Genomic DNA, 24,446 nt, shown 5'->3' with positions numbered 1-24,446 from the left:
CTTTTTGTTAAGAATAATGTGAGAGTGGTTATTGAATATCAAGTCTTGATAACACCACATTAATTCCTATTTGCAAAGATTTTGAAAGTACATCATGTCCAATATTGAACTGAGCTTCTGATCATTTAATGCTGCAGGAAGAGTAAGATTAAAGTTACTAAGTGTCTTTGTGAGAAATGTTGCATTCAGTATCCAGCAGCCATTCACTTTTGTGTAGTGCTCTTTCTGTAGTGTCTGTTACTCTAAAGAACAGCATGCAGCTCCAGGTTTCTAATAACTTTTTGTTGTACAGCCCAAATAATAGATAAGAAGTTTGGTTATCTGTCTCTTTAAGGCTAATTTAAATTCGTTTTTTCTGTGAGACTACATATTGTTACCAGGAGCAGTTAGCAGTGAAAATATCTATGTTTTGAAATGTAATTACTGGTCGTACCTAATAACTGTTTTTTTGTTCGTTTAAGAAATTATTTTTAGTCATTTTAAGAAATGATTAGACCACCTACTTGCTATCACCATTTTTAATATCCAGTAAAAGTATTTTTTTTATAAAATACAGGATACATTTTTTTCTTCATTAAAAGCTCAAATAAATAAAGAACATTTTGTTAGGATACAAATTGGCTAATAGCTTGGGAAAACGTTTTAAAATCTGTTGCAATACCATTTATATGATAAATAAGAAAACTAATAACTAATTGGGTTGAAAGACCTTTAATAAGTGAGAAAATGAAACCTATTCATTATACTCTAGATGAAATGACCTTTTGAAAGACCTGTTTTTGAATAAACAAGGTTATGCTGTAAATAAATAAAGTGTGAAAATTCATATAACGCTAGGACTTTATGTATTGAGAGTTATGAAGCAGACCTTTTCATAAGCCTTAAAATGTAAGGAGCTGATAAAATGGTTTCAAAGTTTTTCTGTGTTAAATCTGTTTAATGATTTTTTTTTTTTGTTATTTGATAGAACTGGACTCTGAAATTGCTTCATCTTCAAAGCCAGAAGAAAGTTTCTATGCTGACAATTACAATCCCTTCAAAGATGAGGATGCCACAGAGTACTTGAACCCATTTGATGAGCCAGATCCTGAGCCTGAAACATTTGTAATTGTAAGAGATTCTCCTCCACAACCTGCAAAAAGAAAAAACGTCAGACCAGTGGATATGAGCAAATACCTCTATGCAGATACCTCTAAAGCTGAAGAGGAAGAGCTAGATGAGTAAGTTTGATTCTTCATCTTTCAGCAGCTTTGGAAGTGTTAGTCGGATTCCTGGCTTAATCTTGAGGTGTATTGGGTTCAACCATGGTGATCCTTAATCAGCCCCTTAGGACAGACTGATCTTCAGCTCAGCAGCAGGAAATACCATACCCCAAGTCATGCTGTTCAGCTGAACATGGTCAATTAGGAAACTTTTCTTTGCCTCATTGGTAGAAAATTAATTGATAGGGAACAAGTCTGTGTACCTTTTTGGCACTTCATACATTGCCAATTGCAAATGAGCCAAAAACTAAGGTACGGCAGAGCTTGGTCCTTTCTGTCCTTTTTGCCATTATTCTTCCTACATAAAATGGTAATTTTTGTTAATGATGATGGAGAATTTGTTTTGTGTTGATGCAGTATGTGAAAAGGAGGTGTGTTGTGCAGTTTGCGTAGCACATTTTTGAGAGTCTCATAAAACTGAATATATGAGAAAGATAATACCATATGCACTTTCTTAGGTTGTTTCTTTGATCATAAACACATGTAAGACTTTTATAAACTCACACTGACTGCCTTGTATTATAGTATAGAAACCTAACAAGGAATGAGAGCTTTTTGCTATAGCTGTGCAGCTTGGGATGTTTGAAGGTATATACTTACTCCTTGTTTGTGGTCATTAGTCACCAACCACACCACTCATGAGACAGTTTATGGTGATTACATATGAGCAATTTTACAGACAATGTAACTAACATTTTGTTTTATATTATTTGATGAGATTTATCATGGCATGACATTTGCATTGCTTTCATATTTAATATTAATACAGGTGTCATCGCATCATCTTCATGTTTGTCTATTTATAGCTGAGTTCAGGGAAACTGAAGAATTCCTATGCACTGTAATAGAAGCATATAGAAGGACCCTGTGGGGTTTGTTCCTTTTAAAGCTCTGTGGCCATGAATTTGTTATTGTTACTTGTTCTGTGAAAAAAAATAAAAGCTGGGGGGGTGCACTGGGGGCATGATGTGTCTGCCAGCTCCATTCATTGGAGCCTGAACAAACAGCACTGGCTGCTCTGTCTTTAGAGCACAGTGTGATCACGCTGTTGACAGTCACACCAGGCATCCCTGATCAGTCACTGATCTCCAGAGTCTTCAGGGAGAAAAGATAAGTGTGCTTTACACTCGCAAAGATACAGGTAGAGAGGACAGCAAAGACTGAGGAGAGGAACAGAAAGAGCAAAAGCTACATTGATAGGCAAGTGAAGAATTTTCTCTGTTTTATGTTTATACTCACATTTTCACCTTAAGCAAGTTCGTGTCAAATGGGCTTGCAGCAGTGTTGTAACAGGCAGCCTTGTTTCTTCTGTGTGTTGGACTGTAGATTTCCGTAGCACTTTGTTTACAACATTATTTTAATGACCCCCTTTTGCTTTATTTCTTTTTTTTTCTTTAACAGATAAAAATAAACTCCCCATAGATGAATTATACTTGTACATAAATCTGATCTGTGTTTTCATTGCAGAATTGTTGATTTATGGAAAAATGGAAGTATAAGGAGTCAAAAAGCACTGTAAAATATTTTTTTACATCTTATACATAAGTTTTATATGTCCTGACCCTCAAAGTAGCTTCCTTTCCACATTTTCCTCCCAGGTTACAGGAGTGCCATGTCATTGAAAAAGACATGGAGGCCATCTGTTAAATATATTGGGTGGAAGTGTGGCAAGGAGAACCTTTGAATCTTTATACTGAAACACTCTGGAGGAGTAAGTGTAATAACAAAACTCTAGTCTAGGAACACAGGACTTGTGATACTAAGTCACACCTACAAGTACTATTATGCCTTACCTCGTGTCGTTAATTTTCACACGTTTTTCAGTAGAAAGTTTCTGCTAAGGTATGGTAAGGTGAGCACCAAAGGAAAAATTTTCATGGCAGTGCCAGCGGGTAGTTTTTTGTGTGCCCTAACTCATGAGAGTTTATGTCCAGATGTGTATTGTTTCTTACGTAATGTGAATATTGATGCTTTTATTGTCTGCGTAAGTGGCTAATCTTCTTCCAAATCCTGTTAAAGTCTAGGCTTCAGTGTCAGTTTGTGGCAGAGTTCCGCAAGAAAACAAGATCTTGTATGAAATGTGTTTCCTTCTATTGATTGTAAATAAGTTACCTTTCCAATCCCGTACACAATCTCTTCTGCTGGCTATCAAAAGAACAATTAGTACTATTGAATTTATCTGCCATAAACAGTTGCTGTGCTGTGTATCTCTAGCATGTTCACCATTACTTGTCACTTGTCAGAGTTAAATGGTGCTAACTTTTTCAATCTTTCTTCATACAGAAGTCTCTTCATCTCTCTAATCATTTTCACCGCACGTCTCTGGACCCTGTTATTTCTTCTGCTATGTATCTATTTTAAGATGTGTTGACTTGGCCTGAGCAGTGTATTCAAGACAAGGCTGAACAACTGAGTCTTATCACGGCATTAGAAAACTTTGCATGTTATTTTCAACCTCTCTCCTGTCTTATCTTTTGATTTTTGTTGTTTTGTTTTGAGTAGTTTTTAATAATTTTTTACTACTGCTGGTCTCACGCTTTCCCCAGGAGTGGTTTTAAACCTGATGGATGGAAAATGTGAGAAATGGAAGGCTCCTGAAAGACATTTACTGTCGCTCAGGAAATACAATTTGTATTTTTGTCCCTGCATCTTAAATGTGTCATTGAAGTTCACTTAATGCACCAGTTGGCATTTTCCTCATGTATTTTGTGTGAAATGCGATGATGTGTCGTGGGAACATGGACACGTTTAGCATCAGGATCCTTGTCCCACTCTACTCTGGCAGATCCCTAGTGCTGATTTGGGACTCAGAGCTTACACAAAGTGCCCCAGGAGCTGAACTCTGAGTCCAGTTTTGTAACAGACTCTCGTTGTAATCTTGGAAAAGGTACTTACCCTCACTGCGCCTCTGTGAAGGATTTACCTTGGGTAACTGGCTTAATTGAAACATATTTCACTAATGGTTGTGAAGATAATGTAAGATTTCACAACGTAAGCAAAGCATAGTCACAAACATAAGCATGATGAGGCATTGCATAGTACACAGGGACTTAGATGATCCAGTACTTATATTCTGCAGAACAACTGTACTCTCAAAACCTGATTCCTCTGGCTAAATTCTCATACCTAATTAGAGATAAGGAACAGATTTTCCTTGTGTTAGTTTGGGCATTCAAATGTTAGTGTAAAATTCTGGGTTTGCCTTTTTTAATTCTGTGCATTAAAACCAAATTGGGTAGGTGGCTACCTGTTAATAAAGGACAGCACGCCTTGCTAAGTTAAGTTTAATTATTTGAAAATATCATAGCTCACAACTACTTAAAGTGTAATGCTTTCAACCCTAGTACTTCTGATTAGTAATATTGCCTGATCATTTAACCCTGCCACACTAACAGCTTTGGTTTTCCTTCTCAATAAAATGTTGGGTTTTTTTTCAGTTAACCACTAACGCTGATCAAAATAATTTTTAAGTTGGTCAGAATAAAACTTAATTTCAGATATTGTTTGGCTGTGTGGCTTCTTATCTCGTTAATCATTGCATGGCTTAGAATAATGCAGTCTAATTGGAAAGACTATCGAGTTACCATCTATTGAAGCTGCCTGTTGCGCAAGAAGCCACTGCCAATGACAGCTTAATGCCAGGTAGTTTGTCAGGTTCATTTTTTTTTTAACTTTGTGGTGGACAGTCCGGTATCTCTTCAGGAAATCATATTGTGTGGATCAATTAAATAACTTCACTGAAGCAAAATATATGGGAGCTAACCTCAGAGAAAAGTGCTTTAATATTTTTAAGCTAAAGCCTTTTTCAGCTGTACTTTTCCCATGCTTAGTTTCTTGTATAGCCATGTGGAAGATGTTGGACCAAACTCTGCTGCATATATCAGAACCCAATGACCTCAAAATTTGTAGCCTCTTCGAGCAAGAACTAGGGTTGTTGCTTTTCTGCATTAAACTTAATTTTTCAAGAATCTTTCTAAATATTTGTAAGACCAATTAAAAATAGTAGAGAGGGGAAGGTGAGAAATAGTGTGTGTTGTGCCTATACTATGACTAAAATATGAGGGTTTAGCCTGGCTTTCAAGCAAGTTCTTCTCTAGGAAAAGGCGGCAGTCACTTGTCTCCTTATAGCACTTCCTCCTGGTGCGTGCAGTAGGGTACAATTCTTAAAGATTATGCATGCAGCACAGACAATTCTGGAGTATAAAAATTCAAAAGACTGTTCTTTCACACATTTTATTCTCATTGATTTTTTTTTTCCTGGCACCAAATTCATTTTAACACCTTTCAAATACACTTTTCTAATTCCAAGTACACAGAGGTAAATTACTTCCATGCCAAACATGCTGCATCTGTTGGCTGTTCAGAAGACTACCTTGTTAAACTAAGGAAAACCTTGTGCTTTCCTGTAGAATGCATTGTTCTTCAGCCTTTCTCTTTTATCTTCATTTTCACCTCCCTTTGAACTTTCCGGTGTCTAAAGACTGCTGAGCTGGGCTGTCAGCTAAGTTAGAGCTACTGACAAGTAGGTGCATTCTCCAGCCTGAATACCCTCCTTTTTCTACTGCCTCCCATGGAAAACACCCATCCGTTTCGATTTAACTCGTTATTTTGATGTTGCCTTTAGTTTTGGTTGCACTGGTGGCTTTGCACTTATGGGCAGCAAGGTGGGAACACCTGAAAGTTGCCTTCAGTCAGCAGATGAGTTGTTTTGGTGTTAGTCTTTCCTTTCATTTTGATATGTGGATTTAGATCTCTTTCTCTATAACAAGCAGTGGCAGATTCTCAGAACAACCTGGAGGTTTTAAGCCCAGTCTTCTCTTATGTGCTTCAGTAAACTTTGCCTTTTGGCAGTAGACTTAGTTTGCTTTTTGACGGTAACTGCATTAAAATAAATTCAGTCTATGAGACTTAAAGACATATTTTTATACTAAAAATACACAAAACTGAGAGAAACTTGGTGTGGTGTGAAAGGGAATTGGATGAATAGTTGGGTTTTCGCTTGTGCTGAAATTTTACTGTTGTAGTTCTTTAAACATATGATTTCTATCCTGAGATGAAATTTGTAAATGGATCTAGCTAGGTAGGCTCTTGTCTAATGCTGTATGTATTATTGTTTCTGTCTAGAGTTGAATTCAAGGGACTGAGGTTGTTTGCCATGATTACTTATGCTTTATATAACTCTGTGCAGATAGCACTTTGGGAATTGCAGTAACTTAGTTACATAAACATAGTTTGAGATGTATAGTAAATATATCTTGCAGGGGAAAGGATGGACTAGAAAGAGATAAATTAACATATCAGTTGCATAATTAACGGTCCAGTTTTGGATTGCAAAATATGAAAAGCAAAGATTATGAGTAAAATAATTCAGTGCAAAGAAGATTCCTGTAAGTATCCTTAGCAGGATACAAAATGGCTGGCTCTTCTAAGTGTGTAGGAAAAGCCATTATTTGATGTATTATTGATGGATATTTGATGTATCAAACTAATAGATAAAATTTGAAAACACTGTGGAAGTATTTACTTAGGGTGGAACAAATGCAGAGTTGGAACATGAACGTTGGATTTCAGAAGAATAATTCTTTGGACTGCCTCCAGTTAGTGGAAGATGTTTACCATGTTTCTTAAACAAGGTTTAGTTATAAAAAGCAGTTTTGAAATGGACAGATGACGACTACTGGTATCTGTAGAGAGGTATATGCAAGTCAGCTGTAGTTTTCTTAACTGTTCTCTTATCCAAAGAGTGTTCTTGAAATGGTGTGGTGGCTGTATGCTGCAGAGTTTAAAATACACTCAATGTGGATTGTGTACATATAGAGGCCAAAATCTTCAGACTTGAATTGGCCTCCAAAGCCATGTTGAAGCATGTGTGTAAAAGTGACCTGATTCTTAACGCTATTTTAATGAAGCATGCTTATTTCTCTTCATTAGAAGATTAAACAGGCAGCAACTTCACTCAAATTTGTTGGTATTGAGCTTGTCTGTAAATCAGATCACTCTTTGATAGATAGCTAACTATAATTGAAGAGTTACCTTTATGCAATTGATAACACGTGTGTAATTTACAAGACTTTATAAAATTTGTAGAAATACAGTTTTAACTGTTGTAGCTCACTTTTTCAGTCATATGAAAAAGTAGTACCTAAAATCATGTAAAGGCAGATATATTCTTATGTGGGATAATAAAAGCATTTTAGTCATCATCTTCTCTGAACAGGTCTTATTTTCGGTTTGAATTCCAAGGAGATAGCAAAGAAATATGTTTCCCTTCTTTTAATTAGATCAAATCCGTTTTATGAACCAAAATCAAGCCCTGCTTTAATTAAAATTGCTCCGCTGCAAGAACCAGAAAAGAAGATGAAAAGAAAGGCTCCTGAACCACCAAACCTCTTGCCAAAGACAGAGACAGGCATGAGTGAGAACATGTCAGCTATTCCTGCATCGAGGGATCTTTCTTCTTCTCCTAAGGTAGGTTTTTCGTATCCAAATTTCATCTTTGTTATTAACAGTACCTTTATGTGCATTGTAGACATCCTGTTTATTTCTGCAGGTCATTGTAAAAGCTTTGCGTATACTTAATAAGGTGTTGGCTCATCTCTATTCACTTGCTGGTTCATAGGGAGAGAGTAGCAGAGGGAGCTTGTATTTTTTCTTTAAGGATTTAATGACAACAGTAACAGCAACTGCAGTTTCAAAGAAAAGAGTCTTCTAGTAACAAATGTTACTAGACAGCTGGATATGCCATCGAGAAGGAAGAAAACCACGTTGAACAATACGTTGTCTTGATCTATTGTAATGCCACTAAGCCTTGCCCCTGTTGAAGAGTCTGTCTCCACATTTCTGTCATAAATCTGGGCTTTAAGAGCTTAGTACTGAATACTGTTTATTTGTATCGGGATTTACAGAAGTCCAATTTCATAGGTATGTTGAAGTAATTTAAAAAAAAAGGCAGTTTGCTTGAAATCAGATTAACTGTTGATTAGGAACATCCAGACTAAGCATACTTACATATGCACATACATCTGTGTTTGTCAAGGGAGAATATGAGTTAACCTGTGTTGAAGAGGGCAACATGCAATGTAGGTATTTTAGGATTACAACAGCTAACTTCTGTTGGTGTGAATTTCAACTCCAGCATTTCAGCAGTTAGTACCACTTGTGCTTTTTTGAACAAAATAAGCATTTAATAGTGTATGTTAGTGGGCCCTGCTTAAAAGTGAATTTGATACGTGCTGACTGCTTGTTTGAAGAGTAGGAAGATGAGGACAGAAGGCTTCCCTTCCAGCACATCTCTCCCAACTTATGCTTATTATCATCTGTTTGCCTCATATTGGAGCTGCTGTACTTTAAGAATTGAATGAAACTGCTTGTTGTGCCTATCATTTCATTGCTTAATTACTCAGCCAGATTGCTGACATGTCCTCGTCCCCCCAGGCTCTGATCTTGCTGTCGTTTTACCACTCGGTCAGGGCAGAGAGTATGAGACCAGAAATCTAAGCTGTGTCTTCTCATAGCAGAACAAAACAACATAGTAAGGCCACAAGCACAATTCACAAGTTACTCTGAATATGTAAAACCATAGCCAGGGAAATATTAAGTCACAGTGTAGCAGTTTTATAATGCACTGACATGGGGTTCAGTCCTGTTCACTGAAGTTTCTGTATGAAAAATACTGCACATTTTTTGATTTCTGGTGGAGTCTGGCCCTCAGGTCAAAGTGGCCAAAGTAAAGCATTCTGGTACTACCAGGCAGAGAAGAGACATTTGTGGAGGAGATTTTATCAGCTCGCTTGATGGAGCTTGTGCCCCCATTGCTCATTGTTTGAGAGGTTTTTTTACAGGCCTGCATCCAAGGAAATACATCTCTGTTTTCTTTATCATGATGCTGAACTAATATTTTACTGCTGGGTTTGGCTGTCATTTTTGTCTATCCCAGACTAAGTATTAGGTTGTCTGGAAGCTGAAATAGATGAAGAAAAGATGCAGGACTGAAATTGTTGAGAAGACCATGTTATGAACACCTAACTCAGGGTATTAGTTCCCAAATACTTTGGGAAGGATGGGCTTGCAGCCCACCTCTCTGCCACTGATGCTGAGGCACAGCTGAGATCAGCAAAGGTCCAAGTACTGAAACTTTGATATTCATTAGGAGCATGGGGGAAGACGGAGCTCTGTGCTGACCTTCTGTAGTACAGAAAGCTTTGATTTTTTTTTACAGGATTTTGGAGGATATGAGACTATTAGGGAAGGCTCCAAAGCAGATGCAGTGTCCTGGTTTATCATAGTACAGCTAGAGTGGAAAGTTTTGCTGGCTGGGTGTGTTAAAATATTGTACGGTCACTTGCAATTCAGAAAGCTTTCTGTGAGCAGTCTTTCTTCTGTGCTTGGATTGTTTTGCTCTAAGGTGATCTAATAGCGTTAGATCAGAAGGACTTTACTTAGAATGCTTTTTGAAATTCAGAAAAGTACTGGCATTTAAAAGAAAAGCAAATTAAACAATTTCCTCACACTGTAGTACAAAATAGTGCCCAGGTAGGGCTTGGACTGTTGGCACAAATAACTTGTTTGTTTATTACTCAATAATAGTGTCAATGTTTAGCAACTCTGAAAAAACTCCCGTCAAAAGGTATAGGCACTATACAAACATGAACTTAGCACATGCTCTTATTAGAGGAAATAGTCCCATGGAGGTAAACTTTGGTAAACGGAGGTTAAACAACCTATCTTACTCAGTGTTTTGTCCAAGTTTGCTGTGCGCAGAAAGCCTCTGCTACAACTCTGACCAGAACCTCAGAGTCCCGACATGTTTAATTCCCTGTCTTGGTTGTCTTTGTAGGAAATGGCTGCAGAGCAGAAATGCTAATCTTTAGCCTACACAAACACAGCATTAATATTAGAACTTTAGAGTTTACAAGAAAAGGATTCCAAAAATGCTTCTGCAAATCTTTGACAGAGTATTTGGAGCTCATTTTTCCTTCACATGCTAATGCTGTTCATTGCATTTGCTGAACACATAAACTACAAATGCTGCTATTAATATTTATATATCAGCAAGTTTATTAGGTGGAAATTGCTCCTGAAAGATTATTTGACACATGACAGATTCCTACTCAAGATAAAGGTTCCAAGTACTTGAAATTATCTTACCTATTAAAAAAACCCTACTTAGGTGTTGAAAACAGTAGTGAAGTTCCTACGAATTTAAATACCAATTTAAAAGTAGGCCAAGAAAGGTTGACATTTTCCTAAGTATACACCCAAAAATCAAATCCCTAAGGTATGGCTGGACACCAAAATTGCTTCGTTCAGTGTTCAGCTGCAATGAGCCTTCTAGCATTGGTATCCAGGGTGTCGGAACACTTCCACAGAAGTGCAATTGTGTTTGCTGTTAAAACATCATAGCCAAAATCCAACATTTTACTATTACCCAAGTAGTGGTGGAAGATGTTTCTCGCCTGAAGGACATCTGACTTCCCACACATGATTTTTGGCGTGTGTGTATATTTTCTTAATTTATTACAGCAGTGTCTGCGGTAATGAAGGAGAAGAATAAAACAATGAATTTTTAGTAGTCAGTAGTCTTGGACATGTCTTATTTGAGAATAGACTTAAGCTGTTCATCTAAGTGAATTGCAAAAGGCCTTCTTTTAAGGCAGTTGTATGGTCTTTTAACAGCTGAATGCTGTTTCTAGACTTTCTTGGAATCATGTCCACAGTTAATTACCCCTATTGCTCCTGACACCAGAAAAATCAAAATTCTTCTAGATCCTTTGTTCAAAGATGAATGTTGTACAAGATAACTCTATGTAAAAGTTTCACATGAAACTAGGCAGAAAATTCCAGAAAGCATCTTCTGATCTGGTGTTAGCTAGCATCATGCCTGGTATTCCCAGGATAAAGAGGGTACACCAGAGTGGAGTCATGAGTAGGTATTAAGTTTCAAAAACTCAGTGATCAGTGAAGATAGAATATGAGGCTAATAAATAGGCATTAACTTCACTAGCCCTGTAAATGGTAGAACTAGAGTTTGAAGCAAAGACAAGGTCTCACTGGGAGACTGACATAAGAACTTACTGCCTGGACAATTATACATGATCATTGGTCAGAAAGACAGGTGATGATACCAAATATGGACAGTATTTAACTTTTGTTTTTGCCTTGAAGTGATTGTTCTTAACCATAAGGTGTACATGTGCTTGAAGGAGTTATAACCATAACAGTGTCTCCCACTACTGCAGGGCTTGCCCTTAGCCTCTTTTCTCCCTAAAGAGCTCACTTGGTGTCCCCTTGCCATTCCCTGACAAATTTCACATGTAAGAAAAGAGTGCAAACAAGGCTGTTTCTGCCTGCCCCAAACCTGAGGGTTTTAATCTATCTGAGGTTGGCTGAGCTCATGAGCACTAGTGATTTAGTCTTAGCCCTTGCATATTAATTCTGCAACCTATTGTGACTGAATAGAGTAGGAAGAGCTCATCTTAAAAACACAGATGCAGTAATGCAAGCAAGTGGAGGAATTACATTAAACTCCAAATGCTAGATGAAGATCACTTGTCTCTCTCAGTTGTCTATTTACATAAGGACTTTCTGGCTCTCTGGAACATCTTCTTTAATGATTTTGCTCCTTTCAAGCTTCACGTTAGCTGCAAAGGAATTGTGCGTCTCATTTGCATGAGAACTTTGTCACTTCCTATGCAGACAGATAGTTCATCAAGCCCAGGGAAGACTTGGGAGGTAATGGACAGAATTTTAAGATATCTTCTGTTATGAACTTGTGCAAAAAAAGCACTCTGAGAAAATCTGCCTTTGTATATACCCCTAAGACGTTTTATCTTTTAATAGGAAAAAAGACAAGCCACACACAATGTGAAAGATAGTGAGATAATCGTATTGAAGTACAGATAATTCATGAGACTTGCAGCTTTTCAAGTGTTAAATAATAAAAGAGACTCGCTTTTTTGTACAGTACTTAACAATTTCTTATTACTGTTTGCATGAGTTCTAAATGGTGTTTGTAAGCTTCGCTAGCTATGTGCTTTTTCTGTGTTCCTTGCTATTAACCAATGTTTGGACATAAACCAACCTCATTAGAATATGTGACAGAGTAAGGAGCAAACTGTTCTCTGTACTTCCAAATGTAAGTGTAGTATTTTTCCATTTTGCTGAAGATATGGGCTAAGAAGTATCTTCCTCTTGTCCTTATCTAATGCATGCGTCAGGGTTTGGATTGACTGCATTGCGTTCAGTCTCTATCCTGACTACTTGCGTCCCCCCCTTCCCTGCCCCACCTTGTGCCAGCGCCAGTACTGACTGTGAGTTAGTGAGTACCAGGAACGCAACACTGACACAGGAACACAGCAGGACAGTCCCTGCGCAGTCATCATTAGTGTCTCGGTGTGTGGTGGTTCGGGGTATTCCTTGCTCGTAGCAGCTGTAGGTTCTAACAATCCAGCAGTACCTAGGCTAGTTCTGCAAGGAAACAGCCCGTTAACATCGAAAAAGTGAACTTAGTCAAGTCTCCTACCACTATTTCATGTTCAAATGTCTTTCATGGTTTAAATTTCCCTCTGTTTATATTTGTAGCAGAATCATTTTTTTAAAAAATGTCTTTAATCATCCAGGTTCCTTCCTACTGAATGTAGCTACTCTGTCAGTATCGGGAAAATGAACTCTCTTTATTCTCTGTTTTTACTGTTTTTGTGGAATTCGAATGATTTGTTAATGAAGGGGCCACTGTTTATGCAGATCATAGAATCATAGAATGGTTTGGGTTGGAAAGGACCTCAATGATCATCTAGTTCCAACCCCACTGCCATGGGCAGGGACACCTTCCACTAGACCGGGTTGCTCAAAACCCCGTCCAGCCTGGCCTTGAACACTTCCAGGGAGGGGGCATCCACAGCTTCTCTGGGCAACCTGTTCCAGGGTCTCACCACCCTCACAGTAAAGAATTTCTTTATTATATCTAATCTAAATCTACGCTCTTTCATTTTAAAGCCATTACCCCTTGTCTTATCACTACATGCCCTTGTAAAAGTCCCTCTCCAGCTTTCTTGTTGGTGCCCTTCGGCTACTGGAAGGCTGCTATAAGGTCTCCCCACAGCCTTCTCTTCTCCAGGCGGAACAGCCCCAACTGTTTCAGCCTTTCCTTCTGGGAGAGCTGTTCTAGCTCTCTGATCGTTTTTGTGGCCCTCCTCTGGACCCGCTCCAACAGGTCCATATCTTTCCTGTGCTGAGGGCTCCAGAGCTGGATGCAGGACTCCAGGTGGGGTCTCACCAGAGCAGAGGGCAGAATCGCCTCCGTTGACCTGCTGGCCACACTTATTTTGATGCTGCCCAGGATGCGGTTGGCCTTCTGGGCTGTGAGCACACACTGCCGGGACATGTTGAGCTTCTCGTCAGCCAGAACCCCCAAGTCCTTCTCCTCAGGACTGCTGTCAATACATTTGCTGCCCAGACTGTATTTGTGCTTAGGATTGCCCCAACCCAGGTGCAGGACCTTGCACTTGGCCTAGTTGAACCTCATGAGCTTCGCACAGGCCCACCTCTCAAGCCTGTCCAGGTCCCTCTGGATGGCATCCCTTCCCTCCAGCATGTCAACCACAACACACAGCTTGGTGTTGACAGCAAACTTGCTGAGGGTGCGTTCAATCCCACTGTCCATGTCACCAACAAAGATGTTAAACAGCACCGGTCCCAATATGGACCCCCAAGGAATGCCACTCATCACTGGTCTTCACTTGGACATTGAGCTGTTGACCAAGCGCGATCATCCAGGCAGTTTCTTATCCACTGAGTTGTCCATCCATCAAATTCATGTCTCTCCAATTTGGAGACAAGGATGTCATGCAGGACAGTGTCAAATGCTTTGCTCAAGTCCAGGTAGATGGCTTTATTGGTTCACTCAAGTGTAATGGATAGTGGCATAGCAATTTCATCTGTGGATGCACCTCATCAGGTCCCATGGATTTGTGCATCTTCAGGTTCCTTATATGGTCAAGAACCTGGTCTTCTTTTACAGTGGGCAGTTCTTCATTCACCTAGTCCCTGCCTTTCCCATCTGCAACTTGGGCAGTTTGGCTAGAGCACTTGCCAGTGAAGACTGAGGCAAAAAAGTCATAGAGTACCTCAGCCTTCTCCATATCCTGGGTAATCAGGATTCCCGTTTCCCTCCAAAGAGGGCCCACGTTTTCCCTAGTCTTCCTTTCATCGCTGACATAACTATAGAATCTTTTCTTTTTGCCCTTGACGTCCCTGGCCAGATGTAATTCTGTCAGGGCTTTAGCTTTCCTAACTTTATCCCTGGTGGCTCAGACAATTTCTTGGACAATTTCTCTGTATTCCTTCCAGGCTACCTGTCCTTGCTTCCACCCTGGATGGAAGTAGGGATGCACTGTATCATTGCAGATTATCAGATAGTGAATTATTACAACTTCTACATACTGTTTCTTATACTTCTGTTTCATTGGTGACTAGAATGCTCACTAATTTCTCTATAAACAGGAAATGCATTTTATGTATATGCGCACACATGTACATATATACTAGTAATTTTAAAAATAAAATTATCTAATGTCTTATAGGCCATATTCATTAAAAATTACTGTTGAAGGCAGATAATCTTAAAATTAGTGCAGTCTGAGGATTTAAAACTCAGCTGCAAGCATGGGCTTTTAAGAAGTTACTTTTATGAAAGTACAAATGGCATCTTTATGGGGAAAATGGACTTTCATTCCATGGTGTTTTTCAGTCTTCTTTTTGTCTTGGAACTGTGATGACTGGAAATTACTGCATCCCTCTGTAGCACCAAAACCAGGACAAACAACAGAACAAACACTAGTGCATGCTGTGGAGAAAATTAAATTATTTTGGTAATATGCAGGAGCGGTAAGCAGTATTATTGACTGCTTATGTGAGTAAGAATTCCCGGGACTGGACCTTAATAAAATGGATCCACTTTTGGGATTGAGTCCACCCAGCTGCTGCAGATACCTTATGCCTAGAGGGGTCTGGTTCTTTCCTGTGGCTGTTAAAGAGCTTAGGTAAGTTAGACTTGGCCAACTAATTAGTCGACATTTAAAGTTGGTGAGATTAATTGTCCATGTATATTTACAGACTCTTGTGTATATGACCGAAAGAAAAGACCCATGATTGGACAGGAGAAGAATGGGAAGATGTTGCAAAGCTCTTTTTCCCTTCAACATGCAGGCATGACTGCACATGAATAGGAGTCATGGATATACAGTATAGGAGCATTGATGGACAGAGTAGTTCAGCAAAATGGAGATCCGTTGCTTTACCTATTTAATTAGAGATTATGTAAAATCTAGTACAAAAAGTGATGTGTGACGTGATAACCTATCCACAAGCAATCACAAAAGAGACCAGCAGAAGGGACAACTTCTTAATATCCATTAAGATCCGAAGGAGTATGCCAGATACTGTATGAATGTGTTTGAGACTTACGCGTTTATGAGTAGATTTTTGCTTAGCAGTGGTCTTCTTAGGCTACCAAAGTGATAAATTATGTCTTAGTTGGACATTGCTTGTTTTGCCTGTGTAGTTTTACTGTAGCAGTTGTCGGTGTTAATAATGTACTGGGTTTTGTTTCTTTGCAGCCTTGCTTGATTCCCTCCTCCTCCTTGCTCTGTCAAAGTAAACTGGTGGAGAGTGGTGGCTGTTGTCTTCATATTACTCCCATGACTGGTGCCAACAGGACTCAGGTTTTAGGCACTGAGTGCGTAGATGAAACCTAGCCCTTCCTTGTTCTGTCTGCTACTTTCTGCCCTTCTGACTGAAGTATTTGTGCCCATTTTGTAGCAACAAGCCAGCTGGACTGCTGTCAGAAAGATTTTGGGGCTATTCTATAGTCACATTACCTCTAAGAGACATGTTTCCTTCAGCATATAAGGTTTAAAACCAGAGAAGTCAATAATTCACCCGCATGTTCCTGCAGCAGGAGTTACGCACAGGTTTGGAGATAGAGCTGAGCTCCGTCCAACCTCTGCCCCTCAGTTCTCACCTTATCCCGTTTCCAAGCATGCATAGCAAGGAGTCGGAGTCTTACCTACATGGAAACACATCATTACACGTGGATCTTTCTGCAGAGCTCATGACTCATGCAGCACCATATATGTTGTTATGTAGGGAACTAGTCCAGGTTGTGTGCTGTTTGAGACAAGGGTCAGCAGAAAGGCACTACTTTCTCTGACAATTAAGCAACTGAATGATGTCCAGGAGCAGCGAATATTCTTTCCTCTGTCATGAATTCGTTATGTGATACTAAGCTAATCTCTTGAACAAGATTTTGGTCTGTGGTGGGGTTTTTTAAGTTCCCAGCTTGATACAACCATGATAAATTAGCAGAGCTATCAGCTTGACTCAAGTGCCACGCAGCTGAAAGAGTGCTGTTTCATGGCACATGAAGTATAAAGCAAGCAGTTCTCTGTAAGGTCAGGTCTTAGGTGGCTCAGACTGAGGCCTCAAAAGCAACAGCTTCCAATAATTTGGAGTTGTTTTGTTTTTTTTGTGGAACTCACTTTTCCTTCTGTTGAATGGATGCTACCTCTCAAGGATGTCTCAAAGATTAAATGTTTAGTCTTCTAGATTAAAATATCGTGAAATGAACACTGTAGAAAAGACCTTTGATGAGATTAATGGTGTTCAGTTCAAGGTCCAGGGAGCATGGAACAGATGAGTCGTGGGGGCAAACAACCAATATTCAGAAAAATGGGAATACTGGGTAGTCCCATTCAGTGAGGTCGTTCACTGTGTGTTCTCCATGAGGGAGAACTCTAAGGGAAGAAGTATGCTCAAAGATTGTATCATAATGCAAATATACAAAGGGTACTAATCAACAATGAATGTGTAACCATAATTTTATAATATCCCAACTTCTGAACACTTGATTTGGCAACTTTAAATGCTGCTGCATAAGTCTTTCACTGTTTCTTCTTAGTAGTGGGGGTGCAGATGACGGGTCTTCAGGGCTGTCCTGGAAAAACCTTTTTCATTGCGAATTAATATATGTAATTTGCAGGATGACAAATGGTTGGCTCCTTCTGCCATTTTCATAATTGCTCTTCAAGTTATTTCTATTATTGGTGCAATGTCACTTCTGCTGAAATGAGTGGAAACATTGTCAATGTCTGCAGCAATTCTTGGTTGCCCCAGTTAGTACTTCCTCAAAATGGCTGTGCAAATACGGTGTGGCAATTTAGCCAGTGTTATGACATTTAAAGCCTCACTTTTCATATTTTTATATTTAACTTACATGTACAAATTACACTACTCAGTTTTCTTGTCGTAAATATGACTTAATGTGGAAAAATATGCTCTTTAAATATGTAATGACAGTATTGTTGCATGCTTTGTTTCATCTTGGAAGTTTAAAACTGTGCATCATTCTGTGACAAGAAAATCCATCTATGGTGGAAACTGGAAAAGCCAACAGACATAGAGTGTATTGTGTGATGAATTACAAGGGAATATTGTCGCTATGTGCCATTAAAATACTAACACTTTGCATGTAGGCAAACTGTAACCAAAAATACTTTCATATTTTATTCAGAAAAATGACACTAACACTATAATTTGTTCAATGTTTCCCATGTGAATATACGTGATGATTTATATAAATCTTTCAGTTTCCTTGAATGAAGTGCCCAACAGTCTGTTACCAACAAGTGCAAGGTTGGTCAAATATGACCTAAGTCCCGATCCAGGAACTACTTCAAGGCTGCTGAGGTCAGAAGGCCTTTGGATGGTAGGAGTAACCCCGCTGCCTTTTCTGAGCTGTAGCTTCCTACGTTAGGAGATGCATTGAATACTTCGAGTCCCGGAAGAGAGAGAGATGGGGAGAGCGACAGTGGGGGTCTCTGGAGGGAGAGCAGGGAGTGTAAGCTGGGTGTCTGTGCTGCCTTTGGGACAAGTGTCTCATTTCGCCTAGTTCTGTGGGATCCAGAGGGGACTGGTCTCCTCGTGGAGTTGCTGAAGTTATTTGCCTGAAATCTGTCCTTTAAATATGCTTGAGGTGTGTAAATGCAAGGAAGAAGTTAGGAGCTGCTGGGAGCATTAAAGTTTCTGGAGCGCTGCAGTTCCTAAATGTCAATGCTTTCATGGCACTGTTTAGTTTCTCTCGCAGAGGACAAGCCAGATTAGGTACAAACACCGCCGGTCAGGCAAGGCAGCCGGGGCCTGCCGAAGCGTTTGAAAAACAGCTGCATTAGGTTAGCTCAAAGTGAGATCTGGGCTAGCTTCTGGGATATGTAATCTGAAAATCCTTATCCGTGATGAGGGCTTTTTATTTTATTTCCTTCAAGTTATTTGCCTTCTCTCCTACGGCAGAGGGGAGCCGGGAGGAGGCAGGCGGACGGCGTGGGGCTGCGGGCTCCTGGCATAGGTACCGGAGGATAACCACCTTCCTGCCATTCATGTTACCCTTTTCAAAGGACGTGGAGGGCTTTGATTCACATGCTTGGCTTCACAGACTATTACTCCTGTTTAGTTCAAGCTTTGCTCTTTAAAAGGTAGAAGAAAGAAGGAACACTTCTCCTCTCATAAGACCTTTTTTTAAACTACCATCAAAACAAAAATGCTCAAAATCTTTGCAACAAAACCCTGATAAAACCTATCATTTTTCTGTAGAGTTTTTAACACCTTATTATCAGGCTCCTTAACAAGAGCCACACAAGCTTTTAAATTGAAACCTTGATTATTTCCAAGGTTCCCTCACAGCTAATGAGGAGCTAAACGCAATTTGAATAAGCTGATGTTATTGTAGTGTTAAACTTTTAGCAATTACATCGAGCTTTATTGGGAGGCTAATTTAGATAGTTGAAGTATTGGGTGCACTCTGTGCTGTCTGGGGCCCTCAGCAAAGCGCTCCGTGAAGGAACAAAACTAACTATAGCCTGTTTTCTCTGCTTGCCTGCAGGGTAGGTTTGGTTCATCGTGGTTGGCAAGCACCTCAAATTGGAAATAAGTGTGCATGAATAAATATTCCTTTGCTTCTGTCATGATGAGTTATGGACATGTTAAAAAAATTATCTTCTCTTCATAAATCAGTCTGATAGTTAACTTTGATTTGGTTACTAATTCACTGTTCCTGCTGATCTTCCTTTAGTTTGCATCAGATACTTAAGCATAAGAATAAATCCCAGGGCTGAGCCAAAATGCTTTTATTTTTTTTTTGTGTTGCTGGGGAAGAAAAATGAGTCTAAAACCAAAATACATGGCTTCTATGAGCAAATCTGCAGTACAGTGATGGCCCTAAAACGAGGTGTTTGTGTTAGCTGTTCTACCCTGCTTTGTAAAAGTAATTTTTAGACAGAATTTTGACTCATTTATTTGAAATAGTTAGGTGGTAAAACTGAGATTGGTTGTTAATAGTAGTTAATGGTAAAATCATAGAATCATAGATGGACTAGTTAATTAAATAGATTTGTGAGGCTAGGTATACTGAGAAGTAAAAACCAGGAGAAACAGAGAAGCCATATATGCCAGAAGCTAAGCCCTTGGCCAAGTGAAACAGTCAAATATTATATATGCATATTGTACACGTAGTCACTAGCAAAGATGAGTTAAGTGCAAATCTTTTTAAGGAGAGAGAAACAAGCCAGTTAGAAGGAAATTGTTGTATTCCTGAGTTGATGGAAGAAATATGTTGCCAATTCGTACTGCAACACAGCTATGAGGACTAGAAGCTGCATAATAACCAAGTACTTCTGAGATAGTGCCGGCACACTAGCTGCGTGTTCTACAACAGCATTTTTTAGCCATGTTCAACAGTGTGCTGGCTATCGCTCCTCCATTTGTTGAATTCAGGATGACCTTTGCATGAATAAAGTCAAATAGGATTAAGGCAGGAATTTTCAACAATGGGAAAGAGCAACAGATGTAGCCGACTTTGAACGTGGGAGGATTGTTGATGCACAGTTGCCTAAAGGGAGTGTCTGTGGTGACAAAAAAGGGGGGGGGGGAACCAGCAATTTCCTAAAAAATTAACTGCATAAAAGAAATGAAAATAAATAGAAAACAATCCAAAGGAACTGAGTGATCCTGGTGTGCATGGTTTTTTGACTCACTGCCTCCTTTTAAATTTTTTTGTTCTACTCTTCCAGCAGAACTGTCTGCTCGCTGCGATTATCACCATATGAGCTATCTGAGGTTTTTGTGGATAACATTTTAGATTCACTTTTTTTCCTGAGTTATTTTTAAGTATATAAATGGAATGTAGGTAAAAAGGAGACGATGTTTCTCTGGACAGTTAGCCATTTGAATACAAAATCCAGATCCTGCTAATATTTTTTTATTCGATTTATCCTATGCAAGAAGTATATAGAAGGATATCAAGTGCAAGCACTCTGTATGGAGACTATTACAGAATAGAAAAAATGGTTTAAAACACATTTAAAGCAAGAACTCTTTCTGATGTATCTTAAGTAGTTTTATACTTTATGTGCCTGTTGGATAAAGTGAATTTGTTTTCATCTCAATAAAAAATAGAGCATATGTTTTTATCTCAATAAAAATAGAGCATGCATATGTTTTTTCTTGGTAGATTTAGAGAATGTTTTAGTACGTTATAGAAGTATTCAGTTACCTTTTTGAAATACAACCAATTCTTTGAGACTGACTTGGTTTCATTATTGACAAGAGCTATTTTGCAGTTTAGTAGATAGTTGTGTTAATCCGTAAATGATACTTCATAGTTTGCAGTAATGAATAATGCACAAATTTTAAATACAGTTCATATATATAATTCAGACAAATCAGCTTTTGAAAGCATGCATGGGAAAAGCTTTTAAAGTGTGAATGAAATCCTGTGCTCTCACTTGGTTAAAGGGCTTTAAAGGAGCTAGCTAGAAACTAAAGTAATTGAGGAAATCATGTTGTAAATGGTATGAAAAATATTGGTGAGCTTAATAATATTAAAAGTTCAACTGTAATATTTAAGAGCTTCATTAAACACCCACTGATTAAATGAGTACATTACACTTTAGAGAGCTATACTATTGAGAGGGCAGTGTCTCTCTGTAGAAAAATCATTTGGATTCAGAGGATGTAGCATGGTAAAACATCTTCTAATACAGATTATCGTGCCTCTTCCCATATTTAGAGCAGAACTTGAGGCGAGCTGCGGGCTACTCACTAGCTGATGACATGCCACTGTAAACTCAGGAGTTGTAACACATCTCCCATCCACAAAAAAGGAGTCTTTCAACACGTATTTAAAAAAAAAAAAGAAAAAAGAAAAAGAAAATAATTGTCATCAGGTATTGAATATGTAGAAGAACACAGCTCTAAGTGCTGGAGGCTTCATTAGTAATTTTTCTTACCTTAGTGAAGATGCTATGATGTTTAATTTGGGGACTAGGAACAACTTTATATGCGTGCCTGGCATCTTTAGCATCATGAGCACCATGAGCACAGAACTCTGCTGTTTGAGTGGGTTCATAACCACTGTGGCTGCAGAAAGTAGCCTTTATTTGCCTGGGGACTCAGTGTAGGGACAGACATTAAGCTCACAAATGTGTGCATAACTGCTGGCATTGACTGCACGTGCACAATTGTGTAAAAGGCTGTCATATTCACAACAGCAAAAACTTGGAAATATATTTTGAAATAACACTTGGATGGCTTTTTGTAAACGTTCGTGAGACTTAATGCAGAGTCCATGGAAGGCAACAAGAAAATGAAGTCCATTAGTTGTTCCTGGGCAGTGAAATTTTTTCATCCTAGTTTCCATGAGTATGAAATAGGGCAGGTTAGAGCAGTTTCTGGTTCTTTCGTTGTCTTTTGTATATTTGAAGGGTGATCCACAAGTAAAAGTACCATCTCTTTTTATTTGGTGGGCCAGCCAAAAATTATATTCTCCCTCATTTCATCAACACCTTGGAGATAAGGAACTGTGATCTTAAAGCCTTGCAAAGGACATGTTTCCTGGCTTGCTTCAGTGCAAACAGATCTTTGAAACTCAGCCAATCAAGCTTTAAAAGTATACTAAAGTATTACACCATCTGAAATAATTATAAAAGTAGTGTTATATTTTTGTATTTTTTTTTTTTCCTCCATTAGCTGCTTGTTATTTTATGCTTCTGGAGCATAATGAAAGTAATTTTTACTTACAAAAACAGATAGTCAGAATGTGCTTCTGTTGTTTCAAGTGACCTTAATTATTTAGAGAGAGAGAGAGAGAGTGTATATATATAGGTATATACAAACTTATATGTTAGTATATTTGTTACTATAGTAAGTATGGTTATTTGTTATATAGAAAGGTATATACCTTTCTATATAACTAATATACCTTCATTATATGCATGCAGACTTTCTAGAAAGTTAATTCAGATAGTAATTTGATACAGATGGCTTAGCAGATCATGATTAAAGTGTTTTGTCCTAGAATCTGCTTAATTAGTCAACCATATTCAATAACACTGTGACCCCTTTTCATAAAGTTGCCAAACTGCTCTCAGGAACTAAATGAAAAGCTTTGTTTTTATCCCTTTAAAGTAATGCTGAAGAATCAATGCATTTCTAAAGTGCCCATATGGTACTCTGTACTGTTGGTAGGTAGTCTATCATGATTTTCATTGACAGCAATGACTCAGGAGTATTATGTGACTTTATCCTTTGTTTCAAGACGTGGGTGTGTAGACCAGAACCCAGTCAATAGGCTTAAATATAAAATTACAGCAAACCAAATATTGTTTCAAAGCTCAAAATCTTATAACTGTAACCACAACCCTTCTATTGTACTTAAAATGCTAATGGAATATTACCATTATTATTTAAAAAAAAAAAAAAGGAAAAAGAAAAATGCTTTTGAGGAGTTTTCAGGGAAGGAGTTTTCTCTGCAAATACATTTAACTGTGTTCACATTTATTTCTAGCAACAATATTAGACTTTCACAAAAAATAGGTTGAGGGTTTTGGATACAAAAACTAGGTTTTGTTGTAGCATAATATCTTTTTATATTTACATATTTACTATTGGTTTCAAATGTAGAACCAGAATGTGACATAGGTATGAGTAATAGGGAATAACCAGAAGATAATTCCAGTGAGAGCTTCCAAGTTTCTGAAATGTTCTTCCATTTCTGGTCTCCTTGACATACAATAGGGTGATTTAAAAACACTTATAATCTGTCTTTTTTGCAAGTACTTAAAGAGTCTGAGAAGCCCTACAACACATAGGCCGTTAAGTGGTTTGCGTTGGAGCACTTGCATCTTTTTAGAACGAATGTTTCCTTGCTTTTTTTTGGAGGAACTGTGACTGCTCCCCAAACAAATCTATTGCTCCAGATTTTGAGTGCTGTGCATTTTTTTTTGTGCACAGATGACATGTAACTAGCCCTTCATCACCACTTGTGTCACTCACACTGTGTCCGAGACAGTTGCTCTGCCGATATTTCATGCCCAGTACAGAGGAAAAAGAATAAAGAAAGACAGACCATGTGCAATGGGTCTGCTTACTGACCAGGTTTTAGCAATTTCACATCCTTAGACTCCTGAACATTGTCCCTGCTGCTTTTGGCAAGAGTGATGGGCTCTGTGTGGAGCCCCAGCCAGGTGGTGTGAATACTGCTTGAAAGTGCATATCTGCTTGGGAAGTATTTGAGAAATAGATTAAAATTTTAAAATATATATATATATTTAAAATGGGATATTTTCATATTAATAAAAATGGGGTAAGAGGCAGGTCAAATCCTACTATGGTCTGACTTTCTGTTTTGTCTTTTTCAAGTTAGAGGATCCTGTTAAAAAACGGTTGTTGATTTTTTTGGCTGCGAGTTGCAGGTTTAGATTCCATAAGAAAGTCATTTTTGACCTCTTTTTGTAGTGCGGTTAGTTACAACCCTACTGCTCACATCTGATTTAGGACATAAGGTATCTCTGGAGTTTTCCATAATGTATGGGCAGAGAATAGCACCCCCTAAGCCCTAAGAGTGGATCATCTAGGTCGGACTTCTTTGAAGAGTCTTCTAAACAACCTGTCTCTACTAGCTGCAGAGGAGGTCTTGGGAAACTGATCTTGCCTATCTAAACTCCTCTTTTGAGAGTCCAGTGCCTTCCTCTTCTCTTCCCCCCACAAACTTACAGAAGGGATTGAAAAGCTATGAAACAGTAGCAGCACTTACACTGCCAAGGTTTTATAAATAGGAGATAATAAAAATCATTGCAA

The 24,446-nt window shown here is 38.6% G+C and overlaps 1 protein-coding gene across 11 annotated transcripts in view; it reads left to right on the top strand.

Moving 5' to 3' along the window:
- The window catches only part of EHBP1 (EH domain binding protein 1), a 231,255-nt gene that overhangs the window by 110,184 nt on the left and 96,625 nt on the right, over positions 1 to 24,446 (top strand). For all 11 annotated transcript variants that reach the window (XM_075413349.1, XM_075413358.1, XM_075413354.1 and 8 more), the window contains 2 exons: positions 968 to 1,220; positions 7,544 to 7,730. In XM_075413349.1, coding sequence (XP_075269464.1) covers positions 968 to 1,220; positions 7,544 to 7,730 — 440 coding nt within the window. The remainder of the gene's footprint in view (positions 1 to 967; positions 1,221 to 7,543; positions 7,731 to 24,446) is intronic.

This window comes from Opisthocomus hoazin, chromosome 2, assembly GCF_030867145.1.
Source record: "Opisthocomus hoazin isolate bOpiHoa1 chromosome 2, bOpiHoa1.hap1, whole genome shotgun sequence".
Taxonomy (NCBI): Eukaryota; Metazoa; Chordata; class Aves; order Opisthocomiformes; family Opisthocomidae; genus Opisthocomus; species Opisthocomus hoazin.
This window is presented reverse-complemented; position numbering and strand designations above follow the sequence as displayed.